Source organism: Lepidochelys olivacea (assembly GCF_965140295.1).
Source record: "Lepidochelys olivacea isolate rLepOli2 genome assembly, chromosome: 11".
NCBI lineage: Eukaryota > Metazoa > Chordata > Testudines > Cheloniidae > Lepidochelys > Lepidochelys olivacea.
This window is the reverse complement of record NC_140421.1, coordinates 1,325,795-1,350,139: the sequence shown is the minus strand read 5'-3', so window position 1 is coordinate 1,350,139 and position 24,345 is coordinate 1,325,795. Positions and strand designations below refer to the sequence as shown.

The window sequence follows — 24,345 nt, the reverse complement described above, 5'->3', positions numbered from 1 at the left end:
CTCTGGGGCACCTGGCCCTGGCCACTGTCAGCAGACAGGACACAGGGCTGGATGGACCTTTGGTCTGACCCAGTCTGGCCGTTCTTATGTCCTTCCCACAGCCCCGCCCCTTCTCCTCTCCTCCACCCCTCCCCTCCCCCACTTCCCCATAGCCCCGCCCCTTCTCCTCTCCTCCATCCCTCCCCTCCCCCACTTCCCCACAGCCCCGCCCCTTCTCCTCTCCTCCACCCCTCCCCTCCCCCACTTCCCCATAGCCCCGCCCCTTCTCCTCTCCTCCACCCCTCCCCTCCCCCACTTCCCCATAGCCCCGCCCCTTCTCCTCTCCTCCATCCCTCCCCTCCCCCACTTCCCCACAGCCCCGCCCCTTCTCCTCTCCTCCACCCCTCCCCTCCCCCACTTCCCCACAGCCCCGCCCCTTCTCCTCTCCTCCATCCCTCCCCTCCCCACAACCCCTCTGCCCCGCCCCTTCCCCACCCCTTCTCCTCTCTTCCACCCCTCCCCCACAGCCCCTCTGCCCTGCCCCTTCCCCTCTCCTCCCCCCCACAACCCCTCTGCCCCTCCCCTTCTCCTCCCCCCCTCCCCTCAACCCCTCTGCCCCTCCCCTTCCCCTCTCCTCCCCCCCTCCCCTCCCCTCCTCCCCCCCACAACCCCTCTGCCCCTCCCCTTCTCCTCCCCCCCTCCCCTCAACCCCTCTGCCCCTCCCCTTCCCCTCTCCTCCCCCCCTCCCCTCCCCTCCCCTCCCCCACAGCCCCTCTGCCCCGCCCCTTCCCCTCCCCTCCCCCACAGCCCCGCCCCTCCCCCTCTCCGCGGCTGCCGGCGCGGGGTGATGACGTGGCGGCACTTCCGGCCCAGGAGCCGGCCGGGAAGGGGCGGGGCTCGCGGGTCATGACGTCCCCGCCGGGGTCCGGGTCCCGCCCCCGCCCAGCCGCCGCCAGCGCCGGGCCCGGAACGGGCGATGGGCCACGCGCTGTGCGCCTGCGCGCGGGGCAGCCTCAGCATCGAGGGGCAGCGCTACCTGCTGCTGCAGCGCCTGGGGGAGGGGTGAGCGCGGGGGGGGCGCGCGGGGGGGCCGAGCTGGGGGGGGTGAGCGCGGGGGGGCCGGGGGGGTGCGCGCGGGGGGGGGCCGAGCTGGGGGAGGGGCGAGCGCGGGGGGGCCGAGCTGGGGGGGGTGAGCGCGGGGGGGCCGAGCTGGGGGGGGTGAGCGCGGGGGGGCGAGCGCGGGGGGGCCGAGCTGGGGGAGGGGCGAGCGCGGGGGGGCCGAGCTGGGGGGGGTGAGCGCGGGGGGGCCGAGCTGGGGGGGTGAGCGCGGGGCGAGCGCGTGGGGGCCCGAGCTGGGGGGGGCGAGCGCGGGCCGGGAGGGGCCGAGGCGAGGGGGGGGTGAGCGCGGGGGGGGGCCGGCCTGAGGTGGGGGAGGGGGGAGCGCGGGCGGGGGGGGGTGCGCGGGGGGGGGCTCTAGCAGCGGCCGGTTCCTGAGACGCCTCCGCTCCCCCCCCCACTGGTGCTGCCTGGGGCGGGAGGGTCGGTGTCATTCCCCCCCCCACTGTACAGCCGGGGAAACTGAGGCAGGAAGGTGCCATGGGGGACGCGTCCCTGAGTTGGCCGCGGGTGTCGGCCCGGGGGGCGGCGCTGGCTGCTGCTCTCCGGGCCCCAGAGTGTCCCCGGGGCCTGGTGCGTTTCTGGCGAGGGGGCTAAGCCCTCCCCGGGGCCTGGGCACACATGCCCGCCTCCCAGCCCGGGGCGGGGGCCGGGCCCCAGTCGCTCCCGTCCTGCGGGGCTCGGCCCCGCTCCTGGTGCCGTGAGCCCGGGGGCCAGTCGCAGCCTGGGGAGCCGGGGCCAGCCCCGCGGGATGGGAGCGGCTGCGGGCTCGCCTGTGCGGGACCCCGGCCCCATCGCTGTGCTCTGGTGTGCGGGCGGCGAGGCCAGGTCCTGGCCCCGCGGCGCGGCCGGGTGCAATAGCTCTCCGCTCGGTACAGGCCCCCTGACAGCGTGGGGCGCTGGGCCCCAGGGGAGGCTGCCCACGGGTAGGCGGCACGGAGCCGAGTGGGGCCCCGTGGAGCCTGGGCGCTGAGGCGGATGGGAGAGGAGCGGGGCTGGAGCAGTGGGTGATGGTGTGCCCGCTTGCCGCGCTGCTGGGCGGGAGGGGCTCTGTCTCTAGGCCTGTCGCCCTCTCCCTCAGCAGCCTGTCCTGCTCCCGGCGCAGGGACCCCTGGAGATAACATCAGAGCGGCCAGACTGGGTCAGACCAAAGGTCTATCTAGCCCGGTGTCCTGTCCTCTGACCGCGGCCAGCTGCCCCAGAGGGAATGATCCGAACAGGGAATCGCCCACTGATCCATCCCCTGGCCCCCATTCCCGGCTTCTGGCAAACAGGGGCGAGGGACACCGTCCCTGCCCATCCTGGCTAATGGCCATTGAGGGACCTGTCCTCCAGGAACGTATCTAGTTCTTTTTTGAACCCAGTTATAGTCTGGTGAAGGGTGTTGGGCGTTGTATGACGAAATACTTCCTTTTGTTTGTTTGTTTGTAACCTGCTGCCTATTAATTACATTTGGTGACTCCTAGTTCTTGTGTTATGGGAAGGAGTAAATGTTGCTTCCTTAGTCACTCTCTCCACATCAGTCGTGATTTTATAGGCCTCTATCAGATCCCCCCCTTAATCGTCTCTTTCCAAGCTGAAAAGTCCCAGCTTGGAAAGAGACAATAAATAAAATAAATAATTTATTATTATAATAATTTATTAATATAATAAAAAGAGATAATCTCTCCTCATATGGCCGCCGTTCCGTCCCCCTCATAATTTTTGTTGCCCTTTTCTGATCCTTTTCCAATTTATCTTTTCTGAGATGCAGTGACCACATCTGCACGCAGTATTCAAGGTGTGGGCGTACCAGGGATTTATAGAGAGGCAATAGGATATTTTCTGTCCTATTCTTTCTCCCTTTCTTAATGATTCCCAACATTCTGTTTGCTTTTTTGACGGCTGCTGCCCATTGAGTGGATGATTGCAGAGAACTCTCCACAGTGACTCCAAGATCTCTCTCCAGTGGTAACAGCTAATTTAGACCCATCATTTTGTAGGTAGAAGTGGGATTATGTTTTCCCCCATTACTTTGCATTTACCAACATTGAATTTCATCTGCCATTTTGACGATGTCTCTGCCCCCCTGCTCTGGGGTGTTGGGAGCTGCTTCTGCCCCACTCACACTTCTCTGCCCCTCAGAGGCTTCAGCTACGTGGACTTGGTGGAGGGGCTGCAGGACGGCCGTTTCTATGCCCTGAAACGCATCCTGTGCCATGACAAGGAGGACTACCAGGAAGCCCTGCACGAGGTGGAAATGCACGGCCTCTTCGAGCACCCCAACATCCTGCGGCTCGAGGCCCACTGCATGGTAGAGAAAGGGCCCAAGCACGAGGCCTGGCTGCTGTTGCCCTTTCTCAGGGTGAGGCCACCCTCCCTCCCAGGGGAGCCATGACACGGCCAGAGGTGCTCATCCCCCTGCCCCAGGGGCACCGTGCCTGGTGCCAAGCTCTGTTTGTAGCCAAGGGGTCAGATTGCAGCTGGCCTTGGAGCCCAGTGCAGCAATGCATCCTGGGAGGGGCAGTCTTGGGGGCCAGCACTCTAGGCCAATGGCAAAGGGAGTAGGAGATGCAGCCTGAGGCAGTGTGGGGGAGGAGGAGGATGGTTACTGTCCCTCCAGGCAGCTGTTACTCCAGCCCTGCTCTGCACCTGGGTCAGAGCCACCGGTGTGAGGGTCTGCACTGGGCCTCACACAGCCAGGGCTGTGAGCTGGGGACTGGAACCGCCCAGCCAGCAGAGTCCTGGCTTGGGCAGGGCCTGGGCCCAGCAGCTGGAGGGGAAAGTTTAAAACTCCCAGGTGGCTGCAGTGGGGGTGCTGAGTTGGGGCAAATAGCCTTTAGAAAGGGGTCCACGCTGTCCAGACACCCCTCCAGCCCCTGCTGAATTCAGCAGAGCCCTGGGGCCCACCTGGTCTCTTATGGCAGTGAGTTCCACAGATGACTGGTGTCTGTGTGCGGCATCACTGTCCCTGCTGATGAGGCAGGGCCCATAGCTTAGAGCAGCTGCTTGCTGGGAAATGAGGCCTGGGCCAGGATGCTGTAGTTTGTCACTCTCCAAAGCTGTCTCTGCTCCCCCCCTCCACCTGCTGTCACTTATCTGAGAGCTGTTAGCAGAGGGCTCTTACTAGGAGCTGGCGCAGGAAGCCCTTCATGGCTTATCCCCCAGTGTGGGGCAGTGCTGGCAGGCTAGGCAGCTGGGGAAGGTGGTTTCTATGCCCCCTCTGCCAGTGCCCTGCAGGGAGTGTCCCACTAACCAGCCGCCTGTTTGCTCACCAGAGAGGGACCCTGTGGAGCGAGGTGGAAGCTCTGCGAGACAAAGGCATCTTCCTGGCTGAGGAGCGGATTGTCCCCATTCTCCTTGGCATCTGCCGAGGGCTGCAGGCCATTCATGCCAAGGGCTATGCACACAGGTGAGCCGAGCCCAGCCACAGGCTAGTGCCCTTGGCCACCAGACCTGTCCCCCTCACGACTGCAGGAGCACTTGCAGTGGGCAACCGGGCACGAGATCCTCCCATGCAGAGCTGGAGCACCAGCACTGGACTGGTGGGTCAAAGTGGGGGCATCAACACTGGACCCATGGGTGTGGGTCAGAGTGGGGCATCAGCACTGGACTGGTGGGGGAAGGCTCTGTGCCCCCTCTAGGGCCTGGGAAGCTGCAGGGAACTTGCTGTCTCTTGGTCCCCACAGAGACCTGAAGCCCACCAATGTGCTGCTGGATGACAAGGAGCAGCCAGTGCTGATGGACCTGGGCTCCATGAACCGGGCCCGCATTGAGGTCAAGGGCTCCCGGGAAGCCATGGCTGTGCAGGTATGAGGCTCCCTGCCCAAGGGCTGCAGAACCCTGCACCTCCTCCCTGGGGGAGGGCTGGGATCAGCTGGTGGGGTCTTAGAGGTCCTAGGAATGTTTCTCTCATCAGCTGGGGCTCTCCTGGGGAGGAGGCCCTGTGTAACCCTGTCCCACACCAGTCACAGGCCTCCTGCCCTGCTACCCCTGAACAGCCCCTGCCCCCCACTGCTGAGAGCTGGGCACAAGGCGAGCTCTGAGCAGTGACTGAGAATAGCCCCTCCCCAGCCTGGGTCAGTCCCTGTGGAAAATGGCTCGTCTTGTCCTGCCAGTCCCCGGGGTCCTGGTGCGGGGCTCACCCTGTGCTCTGCCCTTCCTAGGACTGGGCGGCTCAGCGCTGCACAATCTCCTACCGGGCACCTGAGCTCTTCACGGTGCAGAGTCACTGCGTTATCGACGAGCGAACAGACATCTGGGTAAGGAACCCCTTGGCGTCCCCCTGTCCCGGGGCAGCTTCTCTCCCCTCCCTCTCTGTGCTGGCTAAGGGGGAACTCAGGGGAGTGGCTGACCTGGCCTGGTTCAGTCCCTAGGCTGCGTGCTGTACTGCATGATGTTCGGCGAGGGCCCCTATGACCTCATCTTCCAGAAGGGCGACAGCGTGGCTCTGGCTGTGCAGAACCAGCTCCGCGTGCCACCCAGCAGCAGGTGAGGAACATGGGAGGGGAGGGTCTGCTCTATGCTCACCCCCTGCACAGGGACCCAGCCTCACAGACCTGCTGTGCCTCTTGCAGGTATTCCGCTGCCCTGGAGCGCCTGCTCTCCTCCATGATGGCAGTGAGCCCTCAGGAGCGGCCCCACGTCTCCCACATACTTGACCAGCTGGAGGGGCTGCAGTCAGCACCAAGTGGCCAGGACACCACACGGATCTGAGCCCTGCACAGCTCTGTACCCACAGGGACTGGTGTGTGTAGGGGGGTGTACACGCACAAGGCCTACGGGCAGCTGCTGACCTGCCCCAGGGACGGACTCACGGCATTGCTTTTAAAATGGAATTTTAGGTTAAAAGCAAAACCAGCCCTGTGGGGCTAAGTCCTGCCACCAGTGCCAGGCTGGCACATGCTGTCTGCTTCAGCACGATGCTGTGCACCTGCCCTGCTGCTAGGAACTCTGCCAGCCTTGGGCCTGGGCAGGACATAGGGCCCAGCAGCCTACCCCTTCCCTCCTGCCCACCCCAGAGCTCCACTTGGCTGGGGAGGGGAAGGTGGTACGAGTACTTCACCTTCCCCAGGGCCCTGGGCTGCCTCCAGCAATCCAGCTGGGGTGGCCTTCCCAGCATTTCCTTGGCCATGGGGAGGGATGCTGCCTTCTGACCCTCAGGGGTGTTGCCTGAATCTGCTGCTGGGCTCTACCCAGCACCTCCCCAGGCCCAGCATCCCCCTCCAGGGGCAGCCTGTTCCCCTTCTCCTGCTGGAAGGGAGGTGGGGCCCAGCCTGTACCCCCACCAGGGCTTGTCTGTTTAGTAAAGTGTGTGCACAGAGAATGTGGCCTGACTCCCTGGGATTCCTGTGACCCCCCCATGCAGCCTGGGGGGAGGGAAGACCTGGGAACATATGGGATTGGGGATAGGCTCAACCTCTACAACTCCTGACTCCAGCCCAACAGAGGCTTTCCTGCTGGGGTGGGGGTAAGGGGCTGTGGCTGTCTGGGCCACCAATGGGGCAGGGATGAAAAATACCTCCCTCCCTCCCCCCCCCCCCCGCAACAGGGGGCAAGCAGCCTCCTGGGGGGGGGGGGGGGAAGTGTTGCTGCTGGGGCTCCACTAGCAGAGGGTGGCACTGGGACTGTTAGTTACTAGGGAGCAGGGGCCAGAGCATAAATCAATGATTAACCCCAGCCCTGTCCTGAGAGCCCTGCTGTTCCCAGTGCAGGCTGCCCCCTTCCCCCATGGGCTGCAGGGAGAGCCAGCACCCCATGGCTGGCACTACCCAGGGCCTTGGGAGCAGGGGCAGAGCCTGGCCCAGGCAGGTTCCCTCCCACCCCCAGGAGAGGGGAACAGGGCACGGCCAGTGTAGCCCAGCCAGATGCCAGCTCACCTTCCCAGCCAATAGCCAGGGGGCCCTCCCAAGCAAGGCCTGGGGGAGGGGCAGGCTCTACCCCTCCCTGCAGAGGGACATGCCCCCTTTTCCCATGTAGCTAGTCCAGCCCTGGGCTCAGCCCTGGCCATGGCCTCAGGCAGGCTCAGCCCTGCTCAGGGAGTCATGTCATGTGGAGGATGCTTCCCATCACTAAGCAACGGAACTGGCTATGCCATGCTGGCTGCTTTGTGCCGGGGTGGGGGGCAGCCTGGAAGGGCCCTTGCCCTCAGCAGGCCACTTACAGCTGGGCATATGGGGGGCAACCCCCAGGACCTGGAGTTTGCTGGTGGAGTTGTCCACCCCTCCTCCAGCGAGAGAGCAGGATAGATCCGAGAGCCCAAGCCACACTGGGCACCTGGTCAGGCCTAGGGCTTAGAAGCCACCACTTGCCCATAGCCCCAGCTAGGAGCCAGGTACCTGATTTGGGGGCAACCTGCCCTGCTGATGGCCCATGCTACTGCGCTGCCCAGGATGTCTTGGGACCCCATTCCCAGCCCCAACACAGCCTGGCCCCAGGGCTGTAACTGGACCTGCTCAGCACCGGCTCAGTGGGCCTAGGACTGACAGTGCAGCAGAGGTGGGACACTCACTACAGCCCTGCCCCTGGCAAGAAACAGCCACAGCCTCAGCTTTGGGTTCAAGACCAAGGAGATGGTTTATTGTTTAAAGGATTTTGCAATTCACACTATAACATGAAAGTCCTTCAGCCAGTGCCTCAGTACTCCTCTCCCTCCTCTTCATCCTCATAGGAGTCAAGGCCCACCTCCTCGTAATCCTTCTCCAGGGCAGCCATGTCCTCCCGGGCCTCTGAGAACTCCCCCTCCTCCATGCCCTCTCCCACATACCAGTGCACGAAGGCCCGCTTGGCATACATCAGGTCAAACTTGTGGTCCAGCCGAGCCCAGGCCTCGGCAATGGCCGTGGTGTTGCTCAGCATGCATACGGCCCGCTGCACCTTGGCCAGGTCGCCGCCGGGAACCACCGTCGGGGGCTGGTAGTTGATGCCAACCTTGAAGCCAGTTGGGCACCAGTCTACGAACTGGATGCTGCGCTTGGTTTTGATGGCGGCAATGGCAGCGTTGACATCTTTGGGCACCACGTCCCCGCGGTACAAGAGGCAGCAGGCCATGTATTTCCCGTGGCGGGGGTCACACTTCACCATCTGGTTGGCTGGCTCAAAGCAAGAGTTTGTGATCTCAGCCACAGAGAGCTGCTCATGGTAGGCCTTCTCTGCCGAGATGACGGGGGCGTAGGTGGCCAGCGGGAAGTGGATGCGGGGGTAGGGCACCAGGTTGGTCTGGAACTCTGTCAGATCCACATTGAGGGCACCATCGAATCGGAGGGAGGCGGTGATGGAGGACACGATCTGGCTAATAAGGCGGTTGAGGTTAGTGTAGGTGGGGCGCTCGATGTCCAGGTTCCTGCGGCAGATGTCGTAGATGGCCTCGTTGTCGACCATGAAGGCGCAGTCCGAGTGCTCCAGGGTGGTGTGGGTCGTCAGGATGGAGTTGTAGGGCTCCACCACCGCGGTGGAGACCTGAGGCGCTGGGTAGATGGCGAACTCCAGCTTGGACTTCTTGCCATAGTCAACGGAGAGACGCTCCATCAGCAGGGAAGTGAATCCAGACCCGGTGCCGCCCCCGAAGCTGTGGAAAACCAGGAAGCCCTGGAGCCCTGTGCACTGGTCGGCCTGCAGGAAAAACAAATATCAGAGCTCATTAGACTAAGTACCAGCCAATCCAGGCTGCAGCCCAGACATGGCCAAGAAGGATAGAGATAGAGAACCAGCTGGCCGAGACTTCCCCCAGTTCCCAGGCTAGCCCACCCAACCCAGGGGAAGAACAAGCCCCAGTGTCAGAAAGGGAGCCCTCCAGGTCCCAGACCCCTTGCCAAGTACAGCCAGCTCTCAAGGCCTCCCCAGACAAGAGCATGTTTAGCCATGTTTTGTGGGGACTTCCAGCAAGAAGCTGGAGCCCTCTTACCAGCTCCTTGGCTGGGCAGAGCGCAGGACCCCCCCCCCCCCCCCAATATTCCCTCTGACAGGCTGCATACCAGCTTCCGGATCCTGTCCAGCACTTGGTCAATGATCTCCTTGCCGATTGTGTAGTGCCCACGGGCATAGTTATTGGCAGCATCTTCCTTGCCGGTGATGAGCTGCTCTGGGTGGAAGAGCTGGCGGTAGATGCCGGTCCGAATCTCATCTGGAAGGGACGAAAGGAGGGGTGTGGGACAGGACTCTAAGCCAGTGGTGGTCCCCACACCCCCCTTAACAGAATCTGCCTGCACCCCACCCTCCTTACCTCACAGCCCAGGCTCCTGCCCCAGCCTGGCCTCACTGGGCTGGCCCAAGCAGCCTGGCGTTGCTGCTCACCCCCTTTGAACGTTCCTGTGTGCACCCCATGGACATCAGCAGAGGCCGGTGCACTGAGCTGGCCTGCTGGCACAGGGGGTGGAGGACGGCCATCCTCCACCCAACAGGAGGGCCTGGGGCACAGGCTGACGTCCCTGGAGAAGCTGCCAGGGTGTGGCGGAGGGTGTGGGACACAGCATTTCGCCCACACTAGGAAGTGGCACCAGCTGCCCTGAGGGCGTTCAGTCCAGCTCTGAGCAGTGCCGTGGCGGGAGCAGGCCTGCCGGTTGGGTAGGTTTCTCTGGGCACCAAGCCTGTGTCACGGATAACGAGCATCAGCGTACATGACGCTTCTCATCCTCAAAGCCCCCCCTGCAGTGGGGAAGGCCAGTCCCAGGCCAGGCGGAAGGGCCTGGCACAGAGCTAGGGCAGGGCTGCCCCGTGGGCAGGAGTGACTGAGGCCGCACAAGCCCGCTGCTGCGCTTGGCAGTCCAGGAGGCAGACGTGGCTCTAGCTGGGGGCCTAAATCCTTCACCAGTGAGCGCCCCCCCCACCCCACCCAGGCACCATCACTCACCGATCACGGTGGGTTCCAGGTCCACGAAGATAGCCCTGGGGACGTGCTTCCCAGCGCCCGTCTCACAGAAGAAGGTGGTAAAGGAGTCGTCCCCTCCCCCGATGGTCTTCTCGCTGGGCATCTGCCCGTCCGGCTGGATGCCGTGCTCCAGGCAGTACAGCTCCCAGCAGGTGTTGCCCATCTGGACGCCGGCCTGGCCGACATGGACTGAGATACATTCACGCTGCAGAGAGAGAAGGGCCATTGAGGTGCCTCTCCAGGCCAGTGGACCCAGAGCCCCATGCCAGCGTTGGTGGCGAGGTGGGGCCCGCGGCTCCCCCAAACTCCTGGGGGATCACAGTGCCGGGGTCTGTTCAGCGAGAGCTGCCAGACAGCCCTGGGCATTAGTGCCTGCGGGTCAGCACAGCGGGTGAAGGGACCTTGGAGAACAGTCCTGTTACCAGCTCCCCAGCCTGGGGCAGCACCGAGCCCTGGCCCAGCCCAGAAGGAGCCTGGGATTCTCAAGCAGAGAGTCCATTCCACGGGGGAGAAGGGGCTGCTTGCTCCCGGCAGCCCCCGACCCTGGTGCCCAGCACCATGGAGGCCAGGTGAGTCGTGCAGCACAGGGAAACACTGCAGGCTGCAACTGGCTGCCACGCTGCGTGTGTCCCCCCCCCCCACTGCAGCACTGCCCAGACTGCAGGTGTGGGGGAGCAGCCCGGCAGTGTCCCCCCCCCCCACTGCAGCACTGCCCAGACTGCAGGTGTGGGGGAGCAGCCCGGCAGTGTCCCCCCCCCCCACTGCAGCACTGCCCAGACTGCAGGTGTGGGGGAGCAGCCCGGCAGTGTCCCCCCCCCCCACTGCAGCACTGCCCAGACTGCAGGTGTGGGGGAGCAGCCCGGCAGTGTCATGCCCCCCCCCCCCCGCAAGAGCAGGCCCTGCCCTTGATCCAGCAGCAGTCACACTCCTAAGGATTGTGTCGGCCACACCCTGCTGATAGAACCGCGGGGCCGCGTTGTGGGAGGTCCCATGCTGGGCACTTGCTCGATGCCACCTTCAGAGCCAAGGACAGGTAACGCCAGGGCAGGAGCAGGGGAGGAATTGCAGCCGGGGGGTGGGGGGGGGCACACACGACTCCTCACCCAAGGCCACACAGTGCCTTGGTGGGAGGGCTCGGATCAAACTCTTCAGTGGTGCCCATCCCCCTCGGACCCAGCCCGCAGCCCCTCACTGTCCCAGGACTGCAGCAGCCCCTGGCAGCTTACTGCTGCCTGGAGCCCCCCAGGGTCAGGTCGGAGGCTTGGCTGTCCCTGGGACCAGCTCTGGCTCCCATCCACCATCTCGCTGCAGCGCGAGGGGAGGAGCCGGGACTGCAGCGTCAGGCAGGTGCTGAGCGGACAAGCACATACCTAATGCATGAGCTACAGGCCCACCCTCGCTGCTCCCAGCCAGCCTGGGCACAGCAGCGCCATTCCCAATCCCAAGGGAACCCAGCAGCGGGCAGGGCTGCGGGGCATCAGAGTGGGGGGAGGGCAGGGAGGCTGCCCAGTACCTGCCCGTGCTCTATGGGGAATAAGGCCCTTCCACCTAGCGGCATAGAGCAGCGCCCCCCTGGAGCCGCTACAGGGCCCGTGGGAGGGCTGCGGGGAGGGGACGACATAGGGAGCTTTTCCACAAGGCAGCAGGCTCATCTATGCCCACAACAGCACAGGGGCTGTTCGCACAGAGCTGGCTGCATCCGGTGGGCGCTGGTGGCCGGGATGCAGAACCCCCCTTTCCTAATCACTCCCCTCCCCCCAGCAGCTCTGACCCCCAGGCCTGCAAGGCCAGACAGAGGCCTCTGGTCACTCGGCCCTCCCACCCCCACAAGCAAGGGAGCCAGCTGGACCAGCCATGGGGCTCCCAGGGCGGGGGCCACCCGCTCTGGGGGCCCCAGGGGGTCTGGGACGGGAGCCAGGATTCCTGCAGCAGCCAGGGGGCCAAGCCCAGGAGGCCCCTCCGCAGCATCAGCCCCAAACTCAAGCCGTTTATGGGGAAGCCACAAGGAGGAAGCACCCAGCTCCTTGCAGCTGCCACCTCAGGGCTGGCCTGCATCCCCGTCCCCGATGGCAGCCCGCGGAGAGCTCTGCGGCGCCCGCCAGGTCCCCCCCGGGCTGGAGGCGGCAGCCGTTCCGGTCCCTGCCACGGTGCTGGACGCCGCGGGCTGTGGGTCAGGACTGGGGGGCATCAGCAGAGCGGGGGACTTTCTCCAGGCCCCGCCAGCGCTGAACCCGGGCCGCCGACGCACCATCTCCGGCCCCCGCCTGTGTGTACCGCCCCGGCCCCGCCCGGGGGAGTCACCAGGCCGCCGACATTTGAACGCGCCCAGGCCAACCAGGGAGGGCTGCGAAGCCACCAGCCCCGCCCGCCAGACGTTCCCTCCCGCCATCCGCACTGGGGGGGCGACGGCAGGAAACCCCTTCCCCGGGGAGACCCCGCTCCGGGCGCGGGGCGCTGGGCTGGCCCCCGCGGGCCTGGGCTCCTCCGCCGAGGGGGGACGGGGATCTGGCGGCGTCGCGCTACCGGCGCCTCCGAAGGGCTCCCGGGCAGGGGCGCAGCCGAGGGGGGGCCCAGCCGTGCCCTGGCCCAGCCGTCTCCAGGGGCGCAGCCGAGGGGGGGCCCAGCCGTGCCCAGCCCGAGGGGCGAGAGCCAGGAAACGCTGCCGGGAAGCGGGGGGACGGGCGCTGCCTCCTCGCCAGGGGCCCGGCCTGTGCGCCCAGGCCGCGGCCTCGCCACGAGGTGGGGGAACCGGCTCCGCCACTGGACCGGCAGCGACCGAGCGGGCGGCCTCGGGGGCCCTTCCGCCAGACACGGGCAGCGAGCGGGGCTGCCCCCGGCTCACCCACGCTCCCTGGAGCGCCGAATACCGCCCCCCGCCCCCGAGACAGGGCTACGGCTCCTGGTTGGGCCAGGAGCCCGGCAGAGCTATTTCCAGGCGAGCCCCCCGCCTATTAATAACCCCCCGGCCAGAGGCAGCCGCTGCCCCCCCCCCGAGCAGGCGGAGTCCCCCCCGCACCCTCGTGTCCTTCCCGAGTCGGGCCGGGCGCCAACCCCCCCCCGCGGGCTCACCAGCCCCCCCGCCCCTGTCCAGCTGCCCCTGCCCGTCTGGAGCAAGCCCAGCCCGGGGGGGCCTGGCTGGGGATCCCCGCTCGCGGGGCAGCCCCCACTGCGCTGGCGCCTGCCTGTGGCCACGGCAAGGTCGCCCTCTCCCCGCCCATCCTGCGCCGAGGGCAGGGGGGCGCTGGCGGTGCCAGGGCTCTGCCCCCCAACCCAGCGCCGCGGGCCCTTCCAGGGACCCAGCAAGGCCCGGCCACGTCGCTTCGGGCGGCCCGGCGCCATGGAGAGCCCGGCCCGGCCGCCCCCTCGGCGGGAGGGGCCCGGCACCCTCGGGAGAGGGGCCCGCCGCGGAGCGCACCAGCCACGCGCGGCGCGGAGTCCCGCACAGGATCCGGGGCGGGAGGCGCGCGGCGGGGCCCGGCCCCGGACTCCTGGGTTCCGCGCGCGCGCGGCGGGGGCCCCGGGTCAGTGCAGCGCCCCCGGGCCCCCCACTCACCATGACGCAGTAGTGGCCGGGATCTCACGTGAGTCTGCGCGACGAGGTCTCGGTGAGAAGCTTCGCCTACTGCAGTCCTGGCGCACCGGCCTTATATACGGGGGGTGCGGGCTGGGCCCCGCCCACGGGCGGGGTGACGAGTCTGACCACGCCCCCGCCTCCAGATTTGCACAGGGGGCGTGGTTTGTTTTTAGAGCGGGGGTGTCCTAACACACTGTACCATGCAAGGCCCACCCTAAGATTACCCCCCCGCGCAATCCCATGGTGTTCCCCCCTTTCCCCCCCCAGCAAAGGGGGAATGTGCTTCGATGCAGCAAAACCATGTCTCTGAACATGGCTGCGGGAGGGGTCCAAATCCAAGCCACTGTCTGGGAAGCAGGTCTGGGGGAGCCCCTTCCACACTGGGCTCAAGCCCACTGCAGCCAGGAGAGACGACAGGCCCCAGCCTGCATGGCTGCAGCGTGCTCCCTGCAGAGCGCTGCCTGGCCTGCCCCAGGATACCGCGGCCCCCGGGGCCTGGCTCCCTGGGAGAGCTACCCCCGCCTTCGGGCAGCCTGTTTCTGGTGTCATATGTCTTAGAAATATCTGGAATGGGGATCCTGGTCTCCCAGTCCCATGGAGTCTCTCGGGGGAGGCTGGACCCTCTCACCCCTTGCTGGCAGTGGCGAATTAACGCACGGGGCCCACGGGGCCTGTGTTGTACTTAAAGTTCTGCACAGGGTCTTTTCAGGGGGAATAAGGCAAACGCCACATTTGTTGGTAATCCATGTATCACTCAACACCGTATCATAAGATACATATTACACTCAGGCACGCACACGCGCGCACACGCCGTCTTGTTGTTACCAACTAGTTGCTCCCCTTAACTTCACTGGCCAGGTGAGTTAGATGGGGGGTGGGGGGTGGGTGGAGCCGGGCTTCTGCTGATCCGGATCGATGCTCCAATCTTGACAAGACGAGACCCGGGTCCTCTGCAAGACCCCTCGCATTTATAGCCGCTTCCCTCTCATGCAAATTGTCCCAGATTCAAAATCTGGGTCTGCGTCTGTTGGTCCTTTGTGCCGCTTCCCTCTGGGTGTTCCCAAAAGAAGGTGCTGGCTTCTAACCCCCAAGCCTGTCAATATGTCGGCTCTTCTTTAGTGAGCCCACTTGGCAAGTTTTATTGTTCTTGGGTCTGGCTCCCATCCCCTCTCCAACTATTGCAGCTGTCTGGAGGTGCGGGCCTTCCACACCTTGCTCATTCACACCTCGTTCATTCAACAGGGCAATGGATTACAAAGTGTGTGTGTGGGGGGGGGGGGGGGGATCTTACTCTATTCCTAGCAAAAAGACAATTTTCTTCTACCTTAATTATACTATTTTAGGGGCTTTAACATTATATCAAGGTTCAATACAAAGTTTCTATATAAGGATCTGATGCAAAGTTCCTGTATCAAAGGACTGGATACAAAAGTTGTATAAAAATAGAGGTTACATGCAGATAGACTTAATATAAGGTTATTCTGAAGAGACATAACACCAAGTCATATGAAAGTTATGTGAAGATGCTTAATGCAGAGATTTATCTACAGCTGTGCCCAGGGGCCCTGGACAATTTGGGGGCCTCAGGGTGTTGGGGGGGTCCAAAATGTTCTTTGTGTCCAGGGCACCAATAAATCCTAATCCGCTTCTGCTCACTGAAGGCGTGCAGTACTCCACCTTCAACAAAGGGAGCTTTGCTGGGGATTTGAGTTAAATGGAGGTTAAGAAAGTCAAAGAGAACGCAGAGCATGGTGAAGGGTTTCACTTACCCCTCGCCCACCTAACCAGGATCACTGCTTCGGCAGCCAAGACGCCAGAAACCTTCCAGTTCTGCAGTCGCCCACAGAGCCTTCCAGGAAAACCAGGTGAGACAAGACCTGAATTGCTAAAGGAAACAAGCAGAGAAAACACTTTAGAAGCAAAGAAGAATCTTCCAGGCCTCTGAAGGTCAGAGAGAAGGTGGTAATAAAAAGGGGCCCCATTCCATGTCCGTTCCGTTGGCAGGCCCCTTTGCAGACAGGGCAGCCCCCCGAAATCACTCCCTGAGCCGCGTTCGGTGCCTGGGGTGCACTTCTCACCCACTCTGCTAATTCCTTCCCACTCTTCATAAAAACATACCGTCTTCTAAAGCACTCGGAAACATCCCGCAGACCTGCGTTTCCATGCAATACAGGTCCTTCTCGGACTCAGTGAGCAGGGCTTGGGCAGCTGCTAGGAAGGTTTATTAGACCTCATTTCATAGAACATCAGCATTGGAAGGGACCTCAGGAGGTCATCTAGTCTAACCCCCTGCTCAAAAAAGCAGGACCAATCCCCAATTTTTGCCCCAGATCCCTAAATGGCCCCCTCAAGGATTGAACTCACAACCCTGAATTTAGCAGGCCAATGCTCAAACCACTGAGCTATCCTTTCCCTCCCCTGTGACCTGTATAACTCACCTGTCCCGAGCCCCAGCCAATCAAACCCACCCAGCACCCCACAAATCAACCCCAGCCTCTCTCAGCACCCTGACTTATGAGCTCCCAGCGACAGGCTCTGTCGTCTCTCTGCAGACACTTACGCCGTGTTGTAACGGCAGACGCATGAGTTTGCTTTTTGATGAAGTCACTGGGACCTCACGGAAAGTGTCTTCACTGCTTCTTGTTGGGAAAAACTGAAGTGTGGAAAATGAGCGATTTGAACCTCTCAGGTCATTCATCCCAACAGCACCATTGCCATGAACGCTCGGAGCAGGTCTAATGGACGCAGTGCTTGGAAAGCAGCAGTGGGCTGTCTGCAGGGGGGGTCCCAGGGCTGCGAATGCTGCTGGAGCTGATAGGGGGCTAGCCGCAATGAGATGTTTTCCCAGAAATGTTTAAATTCGTCCTGACATGAAGAAGGATGAATTTAAACCCAGGGAAGGTTGCTGGACTGCAGATGTCACCAACGGATGAAAACATAACAATTGAGGTGATAAGCAGTTAAGTCAGTCAACACAACCTTCCCAGAGAGTAGTTATCAGTGGTTCACAGTCAGGCTGGACGGGCATAACGAGTGGGGTCCCGCAGGGATCAGTTCTGGGTCCGGTTCTGTTCAATCTCTTCATCAATGATTTAGATAATGGCACAGAGAGGACACTGATAAAGTTTGCGGACGATACCAAGCTGGGAGGGTTTGCAAGTGCTTTGGGGATAGGATTGAAATTCAAAATGATCTGGACAAACTGGAGAAATGGTCTGCAGTAAATAGGATGAAATTCAATAAGGACAAATGCCAAGTCCTCCACGTGGGAAGGAACAATCGGTGACACACACACAATGGGCAGTGACGGCCGAGGAAGGAGCACTGCGGAAAGGGATCTGGGGGTCAGAGTCGACCACAAGCTAGATATGAGTCAACAGTGTAACTCTGTTGCAAAAAAAGTGAACATCACTCTGGGCTGTAGTAGCAGGAGTGTTGTAAGCAAGACACGAGCAGTAATTCTTCTGCTCTGCTCAGCACTGATTGGGCCTCAACTGGAGTCCTGCGTCCAGTTCTGGGAGCCACGTTTCAGGAACGAAGTGGACAAAGTGGAGAAAGTCCAAAGAAGAGCAACAAAAATGAGGGAAGATTGAAAAAATTGGGTTTGTTTAGTCTGGAGAAGAGAAGACTGAGGGGGGCACATGAGAACAGTTTTCAAGTACATAAAAGCATATTAGAAGGAGGAGGGGGAAGAATTGTTCTCCTTAACCTCTGAGGACAGGACAAGCAGCAATGGGCTTCAATCGCAGCCGGGGTGGTTTCGGTCGGACATTAGGAAAAACGTCCTAACTCTGCAGGTGGTGAATACTGGAATACATTGCTAGGGAGGCTGTGGAATCTCCGTCACTTGGGATATTAAAGAGCAGGTTAGACACACCCCTGTCAGGGACGCGTAGGGGAACGCGAGCTGGGACGTGGGGAGAATCAGGAGCGGGGGAGGAAATGAGGGGAGGAGGGGTTTGGTTGGGGAGGGACCAGGCTGCGTATGAAGACAGGGAACACGGTGGTGTCTTGCGCAGCCCAGGAGGCGCCCATGCCTTGGCTCCCAGACACTCGACTCTCCAGGCCTGGCTGTGCTGAGTACTCGAGCAATAAATGAAAACCCACAAATCTGACCCCCAGGAGCCCCCAGCACTCAGCTGTGGAAGGAGCTGCCGCTGCGAAGCTCTCAGAAGCACAATGCAGGTCAAGCACTGACAGGTGGAGTCTGACAAGTGCCTGACGACTTTTGGGTGTTGGAAGTGCAGCCCGGGTCCCCATGGGTGTGAATTCTGCTGTGGAGGCATTTCAAAGAGTCAGTGCACAGGGATTTTTGAGTGAAATTGCCCCTGTGCAGAGAGCCAGCAGCAAATGGCCTAGTCTGTTGCTGGTGAAGTTACGACGGGCTCGGGCTCGGAAGCACCATCATCAAATACTTTGGCACATTTTGCAGACAGCAAGATGGCTGCGTAACACATAGACCCACAGGGTTAGAGGGGACCGCACGGGTCATCTCGTCTAAACCCCGATGAGATGCAGGACTTGTTGGGTCTCACCCATCCCAGACAGACGGCTCCAGCCTCCTCTCGAAAACCTCCAGGGAAGGAGCTTCCACAACCTCCGGAGGCATCTGTGCCATTGTCTGACTGCTCTTACGGGGAGGACGTTTCCCCTGAGATTTAATCGAAACCTGCTCTTTCTGTCGTTTGAACCCATCGCCTCTTGTCCTGCCCCCCGTGGCAAGAGAGAAAAACTTTTCGCCATCTTACCTGTGGCAGCTTTTCAAGTATTTGAAGACCCCTATCATGCCCCCCCGCAATCTCCTCTTTTCCAAATTGAACATACCCAGTTCCTTCAGCCTTTGCTCGTCCGACTTGCATTCCATCCCTGTGATCATCCCTGTCGCTCGCCTCAGGATCCTTTCCAGTTTCTCTCCATCCTTTCTACACAGCGGGGACCAAAGCTGGGCCCAGGTCTCCAATTTATCGAGATCCCTCTGAATTTTATCTCTGTTCTCCAAAGTGTTGGCAACCCCCCCAGCTTTGTGTCATGTGCAAATCTGATCAGTCTGCTCTCTAGTCCTCCACCTGGGGCACTGATAAAGACGTTAAACAACACCGGACCCAGAACAGCTCCCTGTGGGCCCCACTTGAGCCCTCCCTCTGCTCTGACATCAGTCCATTAATGGGGATGTTTTTTTTGCAGTTAATTACGTATTCACTTAATGGTGGTTCTGTTGAGCCTGAATTTTCCCAGCTTACTTATCAGAATGCTGTGTGGGACTGTCTCAAAACCTTGCTGAAGTCCATCGTATTCCCCCATTCACCAAACCAGTTACCCATATTACCGACATTAATAGATTTTAAGGTGGGAAGGGACCAGTTCTCAGTCTGACCTCCTGTATAGCACAGGGCAGAAAATTCACCCAGAGACTCCTATAATGAGCCCAAGAACTTGTGTTTGACTAAAGCATCTTGCAGGAAGGCACCAGCCTGACTCTGAAGCCACCAAGAGATGGAGGATCTGCCCCTGGTCTGACAGGAACGTTCTCTGTTGGACACATACTGAGCAGATGCAGTTTAACTGCTGGTTTAGATCAAATAAAAGCAGTAGCGAAATGCAGAGAGTTGCGGAGATCACAAAACATCTGGAGAAAGCGATGTCCACCTCTGCCTCCGGCCCCCAAACCCTGCCAGGCTGGGCGAGGGCAGGGGGCAGACAGACCGGGCCCGAGAAACACGGCTCGCCCATCAGCCAGTCGGAAAGGATTAGCAGATAGATTGGGGCTAGTCCACAAACCAGGGGGAACCAGAAGCCCTCCCCTACTCGGGGCAGGGTGCGACTGACACCATGGGACAACCAGGCAGATGCCCAGAGCAGTGAAATAGGTGGCAACTGGCTAATGAAAGTGACCTCCAAGGAAAAGTAAACGATGCTCGTAGTAAGGCTCCTCTGACCATGCCCTGTGTGACTGAGAGGTCCCCAGGAGCCAGAGCAGACCCAGCTGAGTGGAGGGCCCCTGCAGTGGACGGGCATGCCGGGCCTGCTCCCCGGCATGTTCTCTGCACCCCACAGGTGGGTAGAGGCCCAGTGTGCCATGGGGCGAGCTAACGCCCCCTCTCCCTTCTCCTGCGGGTTTCACAGCCTGTGGGGACAGCAAGGCAGGCCGTAAATGAACAACTGGACACCGACGTGGAGATCACCATGCACAAGCGACAGCAGAGCCTGCCTGGGGCTAGGAACGCAACGCGGGATTTGCTTCCCCCCAGCACTAGGTACGTTCCCTGGGCTGGGGCCACGCTGCAGCCGGCCAGCCAGGAGAGAGCCCTGCACTGTGCGGGGCCGGGGAGCCGGCTCCAGCAGGGCAGCGCCGTTGTGCCCGTCGGGGCCGACTGCTCTGCAATATTGGAACAGACGTGTGGTCAGCTGGGCGCATCAGCGAGGGGGGCAGGGCAGAGCTCAGGCCCTGCTGCCCCAGAGCCATGAGCCCCGCCCACCTGCGCCAAAGGAGAATCACCGTTAGTACAGGGCCCATGGCGCACAGCAGAGGCAGAGGGGACACAGACACGCTAGCTAGTTCATTACAGCGAGTTTACACCCTGTGCCCCTCCCCCCGGGAGCCATGGCCTAGCTCCAGGGAGCCCGCAGAACATCCCAGGCATGAGCCAAAAGCAGAGTCCCCCAGGAACTCGGTCCCACTACAGACAATGGCTGGGGAAGGAGAATGCTGCAGACAGTGGCCCCCCAGCAGGAACCCCGGCTCTCCCCCGCCCCCGCACTCTGGATCTCCCCCCCCGGGCGGGTTTATTCAGTGCGTGTTTTTGCAGACTGCGCAAAAGCCACATTGTGCCTCCGATGGAGCGAGCCGTAGCTCACGGAAGCTCATGCTCAGATAACTCGGTTCGTCTCGAAGGTGCCACGAGTCCTCCTGTTCTTTCTGCGAATACAGACTAACCCGGCTGCTGCTCTGAATCCTGTCATTGTGCAAACAGTTTGTTGACCCGGGTGTGCAGAGAGAGGTGGAACCAGCCCAGCCGCATGGGTGCTCAGAGCCGTTGGGAGCAGGAGGAAGTGGCCGGGCAGCCAGCCAAGCCAGGCAGAGGGCTTCAAGAGGAAATGGTTAATTAGCGGAAGGCTGAAGGCAGCTAGCAGAGGCACCAGCTCCCAGGGCTCTCACTTGTCCCCAGCTCAGCAGGGCCACGGGGGTGCGACACAGCACAGCGCCCCCGGCACTCGCAGGGTTAACGCCCTCCTGAGCACACCTGGTGCCCACGCCCAGGCAGGTGGCGAGGGGTGCGGTAAGGAGCCTGGAGCTGCGGGATCATGAGAGAGACAGGCAGAGAGCTTAGCCCTGGCCCTGCCGCTGACGGGCCAGGCAAGCCTCCAAAGCACATGATGGACTTTTGTGCTGGCTGGCCAGGCCTTTGTGCTGGGCACAGAAGAGCGGTGCCCTGCGGGGGAGGCTCAATTGCTGCCCCGGCCTGGGTGACACACAGCCACGCCCGGTGGCCTGCTGCCTTTGCAAGTGCGCGGGGAAGGGCTGCACGGTCCCCAGCCTGCCCCCTTCAGTGCAGCGAAGGCCACTCCTCCTCCTCCAGCATCGCCGGGGCTGTGGCGGGTCCTAGTTCTCTTTACGGCCAGTTTCTCAGCGTGACGCCCAGAGCAAATGTGCCAGTGCCTGGGCTGGAATCTGCTACGGCTGTGACCATCTCTCCGCCTCGGGGTGGCGGCTGACACAGGCCTGCTAGGAGCGGAACAGCGGGCTCCCGGCCCTGTCCCCTCTAGGGACTCCATGGCGCTGGCCCTTGGCCTCAGTGTTCCTAGCTGCCAGTGGCGGGAGCTGTAGGAGGACCAGGGCTGGAGAGACAAGCCGGGGGGGGGTGGAGTTCCCTTCAGCTCCCTGATTCCACACACAGCCCGCGGGAGATGGGTGCTGAACTCCTGCCAGGGGCCAGAGCGTATCCTGCGGGGAGAGGCAGGAAGCCAATTCCCAGCTCGACACCCTGCCGCACCTGCCTCAAGCCCTGGACTAGGTGGAGAAATCCTGGTGGTTAGAGACCAGTGAATGGCTCCATCTGGTGAGCACAGGCAGGACTGTGGACCCGGCTTCTCCCTTCCAGGGCTTTGGGTGCTCGTGGCCGTGACTGAGGCCTCCAACTCCAGGGCTTGTCGGGGCAGCGGGGCATGCGGTGAACAGGTCACTGTGGAGTCCAGGTTGCTGAGCACCCGCCTGCTGGGAACGGAGCCTAGGGACAGTGCGATTTCACAAAGCTCCCTTCACGGCGGTACGACTGTCACGTGCATTAGACAAACTATGTCCAAAGAGAAAAGGAGGACGTGTGGCACCTTAGAGACTCACCCATTTATTTGAGCATGAGCTTTCCTGAGCTGCATCCGATGAAGTGAGCCGTAGCTCACGAAAGCTCATGCTCAGATAAATTGGTTAGTCTCTAAGGCGCCACAACTCCTCCTGTTCTTTTTGCGACTACAGACTAACACGGCTGCTCCTCTGAAATGTGTCCAAAAACTGCAGCGTGAATTTGCCGTGTCCCCCTCCCAAAGCCAGGGGCCTGCAGGGCTGGCGTTGCAGGTGGCGACGAGGAGAGCTGGGGGTGGCTTGCACCCACTCAGCAGTGTCTGGCTACAGCGAGCTCTGTTGTGGGCCCAGAAACCCCCCCGGCGCGCACAGATCTCTGCTGCTCATTAGGTCTGGGAGCGGGGCTGCTGCGCCAGCCACCTCAGCAACAATCAGCTGGTTCTGCTCTCAGCCGTTCTCCGGCTCGGCACCTGCTGTGTAAGGTGACAGTTAGTGAGGGCTTGGTGCCTAGTGGCCAGGAAGTTCTGCTTCTAACTTCTCAGCGTGACGCATCGCGCCCGCGGCACACGGGACTGCCTCGGGTGTCAGGGTTGTTCAGAAGAACGATACAGCCAAACAGAGCAGGAGGGGAACGGTCCCTCTCCAAGGACAACTGGAATGTAGGAACAGTCAGGGCGCTGTGCGATGCCCCTGCCCAGCCCCTGGTCTGGGAGCGCCTGGCTTCTAGGAGGTCCCACAGAAGCTCCTGCACCATCTGGTTTCTAGGTGGCTCCCAGCTGGGATGGTGGGAGCTCCCTAGCGGGCTTTGGAGGCGAGCGGCTGGGGCTCCCCAGGGGGCAGGGCACTGGCCCTTAGAAAGGAAGTCCAGTTCCCCAGCCCCCCATGGATGCAGGGTCTCTGCAAGGCAGGGACAGTGACTGCCTCCTGCAGAGCACTCGTGGGGAGAGTGCCAGGTGCAGACAGGTGTGAAGGGGGCTGATGGCAGCTCCACCCTTCTGTAGAAGGTCAAGGTTTAATGGGCCGGTTGGCCTGGAATGGCAGTGCTGGCAGCCGGCCAGGAATGAGTGACAGGATTTCACAGGGAAAACTGGGGGAGGGGGGCGTGCTTTGGTTTCCACTGGCGGGGTGGGGGTGGCATCTGGACAGACTGGCTCCCTCACGTGGATGGACAGACGAGCCCACTGCTGGAAGGTGTTAGCCCAAGCTAGCCCACACGGACTGGCATCTCGTTTACACCCCAGGCAAGACAAGGGTAGAGGGGCGCTGCTGTAGGGCTTGGGCAAAAAGGACGAGGGACGTAGAAGGCCAAGACTCTCGGGGAGCACCGGGCATGGCTTTGCTGAGAGTCCTCAGCATCCTGCCACCTTCCCGCGTGAGGCCAGTGGGCTCCCCTCCAGCCCCCAGAGCCAGACTCAGAGCGTGCTGCATCTCCAGGGCTGCACCAGACCCTTGGCCACATAGCCAGGCGCAGATCACGGGGCCCAGGAACCAAGGTTCCTCCGAGCCTGTTTTTGTCCCTTTGGACTGGCGCAGCCCCAGTGACAGGACCAGGGAGGCCGAGGCCCCCTGCTCGGAGGCAAAGGGGTGAAAGAGAAGACCCTCTCTCAGAGCCACCCAGTGGCCGTTATTCATTACCCTTTCAGGGCACAAGGACTCTGTCCGCTCCTGCAGACCTTAGCAGGGCATGGTCCCCATCCACGAAACCTGCCAGTCCCGCTGCCTCTCAAGTAAGAGGCAGCAGGACAATGCCCTGGGAGACTCAGCCATTGTTCTTCTAGGTCAGTGAGGGACGGCGAAGCCTCATTTCATCTCAGAGTTTAAAGTCCTTAACCAGTTTCCCCTATGACTTTAAGTATCTAGGTGGTGAGATAAGGGGGTGTGATTGTGGCAGAGCCCTAGGGGCCCAGTGTGATGGTGTGTGCACAGAGAATGGCCGACACCCTGTCTCCTGGCAGCTGATGGTCTGGGCCCCTCCTCTGCAAGGTGCCAACTGAAGGGGTTGGAGAACAAAGATCAGGTGGCCTCCTGGCCCGGGAAAGAGACAAAGGAGAGGAGGGGCTGGGGAAATGGAGGGAGGCCCAGAGGGGGCTCTGGTCTCCCTGCCCCCCCAAGACAGACCCGGCTGAGGGGTTCTGTTCTCTGCACCTACAAGCTCTGTGTTAGACCATGTTCCTGTCATCTAATAAACCTTCTGTTTTCCCGGCTGGCTGAGAGTCCCGTCTGACTGCGGAGTGGGGGGGCAGGACCCTCTGCCTTCCCCAGGACTCTGCCTGGGCGGACTGGCTGTGGGAAGCGGATGGAGGGGCAGAGGAGGCTGAATGCTCCGAGGTCAGACCCAGGAAGGTGGAAGCTGTGTGAGTTTCTTGCCCTGGAGACAGTCTGCACCCAGAGAGGAGGCGCCCCCAGAGTCCTGCCTGGCTTCATAGGGAGTAGTTCCAGAGCATGGCCCGGTGACTGTGACAGAGGGAGAGAGGAAGGAGTTTGCCACTGAATCTTGGTGGGCTCCAAAATCACCTAGTTAGTTAATCAGACAAG

The 24,345-nt window shown here is 61.8% G+C and overlaps 2 protein-coding genes across 2 annotated transcripts; one reads left to right on the top strand and one right to left on the bottom strand.

Moving 5' to 3' along the window:
• Positions 1-874: 874 nt before the first annotated feature.
• STK16 (serine/threonine kinase 16) lies at positions 875-6,400 on the top strand. Its single transcript, XM_084643343.1, has 7 exons — positions 875-1,041; positions 3,220-3,439; positions 4,353-4,486; positions 4,764-4,884; positions 5,241-5,336; positions 5,444-5,565; positions 5,652-6,400. The coding sequence occupies exons 1-7, from the start codon at positions 956-958 to the stop codon at positions 5,788-5,790; spliced, it is 918 nt and encodes a 305-aa protein (XP_084499469.1). The 5' UTR covers positions 875-955; the 3' UTR covers positions 5,791-6,400.
• Positions 6,401-7,625: 1,225 nt separating this feature from the next.
• Positions 7,626-13,638, bottom strand: LOC311528373 (tubulin alpha-4A chain). Its single transcript, XM_084643342.1, has 4 exons — positions 13,494-13,638; positions 9,923-10,145; positions 9,048-9,196; positions 7,626-8,685 (listed from the first exon to the last, which is right to left on the bottom strand). Exons 1-4 carry the CDS (start codon positions 13,494-13,496, stop codon positions 7,711-7,713), a joined length of 1,350 nt encoding a protein of 449 aa, XP_084499468.1. The 5' UTR covers positions 13,497-13,638; the 3' UTR covers positions 7,626-7,710.
• Between the last annotated feature and the right edge of the window lie 10,707 nt (positions 13,639-24,345).

Bases quoted from the DNA above. Each gene is read 5' to 3' on its own strand.
- STK16 (XM_084643343.1), top strand. From the start codon at position 956: ATGGGCCACGCGCTGTGCGCCTGCGCGCGGGGCAGCCTCAGCATCGAG. The intron at 4,885-5,240 runs GTATGAGGCTCC...TGCCCTTCCTAG, and splicing joins GGGAAGCCATGGCTGTGCAG to GACTGGGCGGCTCAGCGCTG. The intron at 5,566-5,651 runs GTGAGGAACATG...TGCCTCTTGCAG, and splicing joins CGCGTGCCACCCAGCAGCAG to GTATTCCGCTGCCCTGGAGC.
- LOC311528373 (XM_084643342.1), bottom strand. The intron at 9,197-9,922 runs GTGAGTGATGGT...CGTCCCTTCCAG, and splicing joins CCTGGAACCCACCGTGATCG to ATGAGATTCGGACCGGCATC. The intron at 8,686-9,047 runs GTATGCAGCCTG...TTTTTCCTGCAG, and splicing joins TGGACAGGATCCGGAAGCTG to GCCGACCAGTGCACAGGGCT.